Genomic DNA, 6,340 nt, shown 5'->3' with positions numbered 1-6,340 from the left:
CGACTAAATGCATAACATGTATTACCAGCTAACATATGGTTTTCAACTTCTATTCTACATACACGGACAGAAATACTGAAACATGCATATACAGGGACGAGAATCAGCATAACTGCAACACCATTTTGGAAAGAATTGTCATTTTTTTTACCGAAACGGAACGAGATAAATAGCTGTGACGGGTAATACAACAAAACAAATACATCCATCCGGGTACATATGTAAACCTGCCTCATTTTCTATTTAGCTAAAAGAAACTATCGACGGTACCTCTCCATTTATACCCCTCTAAAGACAACCAACAACAGTAATACACAAACAAAAAAATGTAGTAGTAAGAGCAAAGATCAGCATAAATAAAAGACCATCTTATGATACATGAAGCCGGGGATTCACACTTACACCAGCGAAAAAAAAGGAAATCAAAGGTTACTTACTGCTTGCTATTGTTGCATCCACCTTATCTTTGTTGAAAAACACTCGCTCATACCATCCTTATCACAAAAACTATGTGCCAACTCTGCCCAAGCTTATCTTTTGGCAGGGTTCCAGATACCTTCTTTCTCTTGATTCTCAACTCACCTTAAGTGCAGCGCTTAGTTTCTCCGGAAGGTTTTTCATCCTTATAAATATTACATTTCACCGTCCGCTCCATGGGAAGGAGATTGGAACAGTTAAAAGCTATCTAGTTCCATATCCCCCCTCTGGTTCTTGTAAGTTTTCCTTCCCTTTATAACACCACCTCTGGCTATGCAATAAGGCTTCCTCAAAGATCTATGTAGGACCATAAGCCAGCCTCTCCCACTTGAAGGACCTACCAGAATTGAACCGCAGCAAAGCCCGCATAAACACGCAGACGCAGACACACACTGCTGCTATGGCAAGCATCGAATGGATATAGGGGCGAGCCAGCAATCCTCGGGAATGCATAGGGCGAGCCAGCAAGCCAGACTCCAAGATGGCGCACTGGTTGCAAGATCTTATTTCCAACGCATTGATCCCAGATGCACTCTTTTCACCAACATTTCCTCGTTGATCCATACGAATTTCCCCTTCGTTCAGCTTAATGCTAACCTGGCTATTTTTCCTGTCCACAAGCTTTTGTGCTACAAGTTCATTGTACGAATCATTGTTCCTCAACTTTGCATACCCTTCAGGAGACTGCCCATTATCATCTACTACTGAGTGCCAGCAGCTCAAACCGATCTGCAGCGATTAAAGCAAAAGATGAGAAGAATTATCAATAGGAAAAAAACTAAGACCGAGATAGGTTAAACTATAAAGGGCATACCTGTTGAGGATCATCTGTCAAGGCATCAACTATATCCTCTGCATCATCAATGGATGCAGCTAGATGCAATGGAGTCAAACCACCTGGGCCAGGATGATTTGGAAGGAAGGGGTACATCTTGGAATTATCAGGGCAAATCACGACAAAGTGCACAAGCAAATGCACCATGCCGCTGCTCTTCCTCTTCACTGCTCTGTTCAGAAGATGAATCTCCGAGAGCATTTCTAGAGTCTCCTGCGATAGTTCAGCACTAACCAGACCTCTCTTGGAAAGAATATCTAGCAGTGTTTTAGTAAGGGAGCACCAGTCCCGCTCATTTGAAAACAGCAGAAGGTGTCTAAACCGTGCAGTCGAGAACTGAATGACCTCCGAATCAGAAGCATCTGATTTGGTGGAAGGTGTATAAGAGGCAGCTTTCTGGAAGAGCCAGCCGAGCTCATTAAGGAAATACAGAACTTGCTCCCTGAGCTTTAACCGCCTAACATCGTGAACCAGATCATCTGAAGAGACATCATGATACTGTGAATCTTCAAGCTCAGCTTCAAGGTTTCTCAACTCCTGACAAACGCTCGAACTCGCAAAAATAACAGGGAAGCTGTTCCCTCTGAACCTGTTCTCAACCTGCATGTGCGAAGATTCATAATTGTAAACACCTTCCTAGTGCTGACTAGTAATAATCCTTACATGTCTAGAGCAACTGCAGAGATATTAGGGTCACACAAACCTCAATAAAGCAACGCCCAAGAATAAGATTTGGTTCTCCCGGTAGGTCAAAGGTCTCGAGACCTGAATCATCATATATAGTACCCGGATACGCGGAGCATAGCACCTCTTTTGATATATACTTTCCTGTGCTAGTACAGTGGATCCTGCATAGATACAGAGTTCATGGTGAGTCGCAAACATTCACAATAATATTGTAAGGTCAGAAACTATTTTTACATCAGGGAAAACTCACTGGGTGCCCGGGATTGTTAGATTTCGGCCCTTAAGAACGAGGGACGTCTTCCTCCCACCAACAACCGCAATCGGTGTCACAAGTGTCAACTCAGGGGTATTCCATGCTCTCCATGATTTTGATATGCGGGTCATTCCTGGAATACAAATTTCATATCAGCTGAAACGAACACATAGCCAAAACACCACAGAGTGCCCTCACACGAGCAGGAAAAGAGTAACATAAAAATAGTAGTTATGTATACCATCTTTGTATGTCACCAACTGATTATCAGTTCGAACTAAAAACCTTCCTTCTCTCCAGAAATCCAAATCAGAATCCCGAACTAATGAGCTTACTCGCCGGAGGAAATTTTCTTCAAGCTGCATTTACATAACATTAGATTTTTGTATTAATTTTGTAACACACTTTATTGTCCTAGTGTAGCAGCAGACTTACTTCATCCCAAGCAATAGCTGGCATTGACAGATACATGGACAGTACGAGGCAACCAGGGCGAATGTAACCCTCCATTTCAGTGGGGCTGTGTTTCAGCCAATTTACAACCTGGTCAACGAAAGAGAAACATTAACAATTATATGGTGATGATTGAATTGAGCTAGAAGAGGTACTGCGATCTATCACGTTAGTACAGTTTCATAACCATACCTCATCACGGAGGTTTCCAGGAATCGAACCAGGTTCCTTGCCAAAGAGCTTGAATATAATCCTACCAGTACGGTCCTATAAAATGGCAAATCAAGCAAAGATCAGACTGAAGCGTGGCTAAAATAACATAGGGCACCCTGGCTAATTGCATAATCAATTGAAACGGCAAGCTACCTGCCCATCTGAATTTGATGTTGATGGTGAATGGTCTGAACCAGATGTTGAGGCATAACATGACTGGTATGTGGGGTTTGGCGGTGACCCATTTTCTGTTGGCCTTTCCGAATCCTTGAAAAGCTCAAGTTGTGGTTGTGCAAACCATGCCCGAGTGGTACTGTTCTCAACAGTTGCAGCGTCTTCCCCATAGTCCGCGGCACGAGGATGCCTAGCGCCTTCGTTTACCGGACGGGTGGGGAAAAACGTGTGGGTTACAGGCGGAGAGGATGACGGAGATCTCTCGTCCATAGGGTTACTGCTCTCAGAAGAGAGGTACTTGTTTGCGGTGTCCATCTTGGCAGGAATACCCTCGATATTGTTACCAAACAATTGCAGTGACAAGTATGGCTCCCGGTCTGGACTTCCATGGGTGCTGTTGCTCCTCATCATACCGGCTGCAGGGAATGATCGGATTGCTTCTTCATGAGAATTTACAACACACGCTGGCTCTGTCGAACGACTCTTGCTCTTGTTGTTACCGCTGCTGTCGCTGCTCCCCTGCGACTGAGATGTGTTGGTCTCAGGGGTCGAAGCCCCAAGGGCGCCTGACAGAACCGTTAGCAAGTCCATGGTCGACGGCACATTTTGCTTGTCGGTCGCATCTGCTGCCTTCTGAACGGAATTCTGCTGCTGCCCATGTGTGGCATTCAAATCGATGACTTCCGACGGAGGAGACTTTCCCGGAGGGTTTGCATTACTTATCGAGTTGATTTTGCTTATAATCTGCACGATGTTCTCTTTATCCGGCAAGGGCGGGATGGTAGGCAGTTTACCGACATTACCACCTATATACCATCGCAGAGGCAGACAAAATTAGCATCAGAATTATTAAAAATCACCGAAATAGCAAAAGAGTGTATGGAGCTTATGAGTAGGTAAGGCACCTTGCAAGCGTGCGATGACGGTTATGAGGTTGACGATGTCCTGCGTCCGGTTCGCCGCATTTTCCTGGTTCTCAGGCAGCAGCAGCTGCGAGGCGACGTCCGTCGGCTGGGTCTTCCTTCGCCGCCTGTTGTGGCCCGCGAGCCTCCTCCTGCAGCTCCTCTTGCCCTCGTCGAACTCCGAGAGCGGGTGGAACCTAGATGGTGAAGCAGAGCAACTTTCAGGCCCAGAAGCATTTCTCGGGAACAATACGCACACCACCGTAGCAACGGAAACATAGAAGTGGAATCATGCCATAAAGGTGAAATCTATAAATGATCGAGAAGAGGGGACAGCTTTCAGGCCGAGAAGCATTTCTCTGGACCAGTACACACACCATAGCAAGATAGACAGAGAAGTGGCATCATAACAAGTAATCATGGGACGAGAAATTACCTGCTGCACTGCTGGCAGAATCGCTGCATCTGGCTGCCGACGACGGCCTTGGTGGTCTTGCTGTGCGCCTCGCAGACCTTGTGCCTCCGGTGGTAGTCCTTGGCGGCGGTGAGATCCGCGCGGCACTCGTCCACCTGGCACATCGGGTAGCTCCCGCCGCCGCCCCCTCCGTTAGCGCTGCCTGCGCCTCCGTCTGCGCCGGAGCCGGTAGTCCCGGGCGATCCGGAGCGGACGCGCTTGGCAGGCCTGGCGGCCTGCTCCTGCGGCGGCGGCGCCCGCGCGGGCGGAGAAGGCGAGGAGGAGGAGATGGTGGTGGTCGGGCTGGCGTCCATCGCCAGCGCCGCCGCCTCCTCCCGCAGGCCCAGCTGCAGGCTCAGCTGGCGCTGCGCGTCGGCGGCAGGCGGGTGGTGGTGGTGCTGGTTGTGCCCGCCGGCGGCGAGGCGGAGCGCGTCGGAGGAGGGCCTGGCGGTGAAGTTGCGGCTGTCCCAGTCCCACATCCGGGGGTTCCAGTTGCCCTCGCCGGCGCCGGTGGTGGTGGTGGGTAAGGCCGTGGTGTGGGACGTGTCCATGGCGGCGGGCCACGGGTTGGCGCGCTTCTTGGGCGCGGCATGGGGAGGGCGCTGCTGGATCTGGTGCAGGTAGAGCGGGGTGGCCACCTGCGGCCCCGCCTCCCGCTGCATCTCCCACCAAGGGAGGGAGGGAGGGCCCTCCGCGTCACGCCGCCGCTATACTCTTCGGCTTCGGATCTGCGCAGGCCGCGGCAGCGCGTTAGCACGGATCAAACCGGGCGATCGGAGGCGGGAGATTCGATCGCAGCGGCGAGTTACCTTGGCACGGCAGGCAGGGAGTCGTCGCGGGGAAAGTCGCCGGAGCCTCACCTCGGGCCCATAGCGAGCGGCGCGGCGGGGGGTAAGGGAGCTGCAGCAGGTACTTTGGCCGGGAGAAATGGAAGGGGCGGCGGTGGCGAAAGGCGCGTGAGGGGGACGGAGACCGTGGGTGGGAGAGGGGGAAGGAATCGGGGCGGGAGGAGGGAGGGAGACGGGTGGGGTGGACTGCCGCGGCAGCGCACGGGGTTGGGGTGTGGGATTAGCTTGCTAGCGGACGAGTAGCGTGTAGCGTAGCGTGGCGTCAGGCCGCGGCAAGGCAAGGGGCAAGGGTGGGTGGCAGGAGGCGCGTAATTCGGGGCGGCGGGGCAGGGGCGAAACGGGGAGCGCGGGTTGTGGGGTGGGTGGTGGCGCCGCGGGCCGTACGGGCGGGCGGGTAGCAAGCAAAGCAAAGCCGCATCACGATTCACGATAGGCACGGCGTGCTGGTGTAGTACTAGCAGTACTGGTACTGCTGCGGGTGCGGGCCTGTCCACCACACACGCACACACGCTCGTACCGCTGCAGCCGCACAGCGCAAGGCTCACCCGAGGTGCGTCCCCCCTGCCCTGCCTCGCGAGTCTCGTCGATTTGCCTGCTGCTGGCGCCGGTACGTGGAATTGGCCCTCGAGTAAAATCCATCAATGGTCATGGAACTTGTCCGCCTTACTCACCATGGTCACCGTACCTAGGAATACACTAGTTACGGTCACTGAATACGTGTTGGAGTTCATCTAGGTCACTGATGTGTGGTAGACATACGTATTTAGCTGATGTGGCAAGTTGCGGACCCATCTATCAGGCTAAGTAGGATTCTAGCACTGAATTTTCTTTTGCAAAAAGACCCGCAAATTCATACTACGTTTATAAAAAGAACATCTCCTTCACCAAATGGTGCTCCACCAAGCGCAGGCCTCGCGCCTCCCCGACTCCAGAGCGACGTCCACTGCGCCTGCCTCCGGGGACCTCCCATGTGCGCCCTACCACCAGGGGACGAGTCCGGATGGACGCTCCCACGAAGGTATAGGGAAACAAATCCTATACGAC

General features: G+C 51.7%; 1 protein-coding gene across 1 annotated transcript; it reads right to left on the bottom strand.

The window, feature by feature from the left end:
• Window positions 1–311: 311 nt before the first annotated feature.
• Window positions 312–5,141, bottom strand: LOC124665614 (squamosa promoter-binding-like protein 15). The gene is made up of 10 exons (XM_047203009.1): window positions 4,431–5,141; window positions 3,998–4,191; window positions 3,072–3,898; window positions 2,898–2,972; window positions 2,688–2,795; window positions 2,494–2,611; window positions 2,250–2,385; window positions 2,016–2,160; window positions 1,292–1,912; window positions 312–1,206 (listed from the first exon to the last, which is right to left on the bottom strand). Exons 1-10 carry the CDS (start codon window positions 5,108–5,110, stop codon window positions 775–777), a joined length of 3,336 nt encoding a protein of 1,111 aa, XP_047058965.1. The 5' UTR covers window positions 5,111–5,141; the 3' UTR covers window positions 312–774.
• Between the last annotated feature and the right edge of the window lie 1,199 nt (window positions 5,142–6,340).

The sequence above is a fragment of the Lolium rigidum genome, chromosome 6 (genome assembly GCF_022539505.1).
Source record: "Lolium rigidum isolate FL_2022 chromosome 6, APGP_CSIRO_Lrig_0.1, whole genome shotgun sequence".
Taxonomy (NCBI): domain Eukaryota; kingdom Viridiplantae; phylum Streptophyta; class Magnoliopsida; order Poales; family Poaceae; genus Lolium; species Lolium rigidum.
The sequence above is the reverse complement of the archived record's forward strand: the minus strand, read 5'-3'. Positions and strand labels throughout refer to the sequence as shown.

What these genes read in the sequence shown, in the direction of transcription:
- LOC124665614 (XM_047203009.1), bottom strand. Translation starts at nt 5,110, where the DNA reads ATGCAGCGGGAGGCGGGGCCGCAGGTGGCCACCCCGCTCTACCTGCAC. An exon ending in TTCTGCCAGCAGTGCAGCAG is followed by an intron (nt 4,192 to 4,430) that starts GTAATTTCTCGT and finishes TTCACCATCTAG; the next exon opens with GTTCCACCCGCTCTCGGAGT. An exon ending in CTGGAAACCTCCGTGATGAG is followed by an intron (nt 2,796 to 2,897) that starts GTATGGTTATGA and finishes TTCGTTGACCAG; the next exon opens with GTTGTAAATTGGCTGAAACA.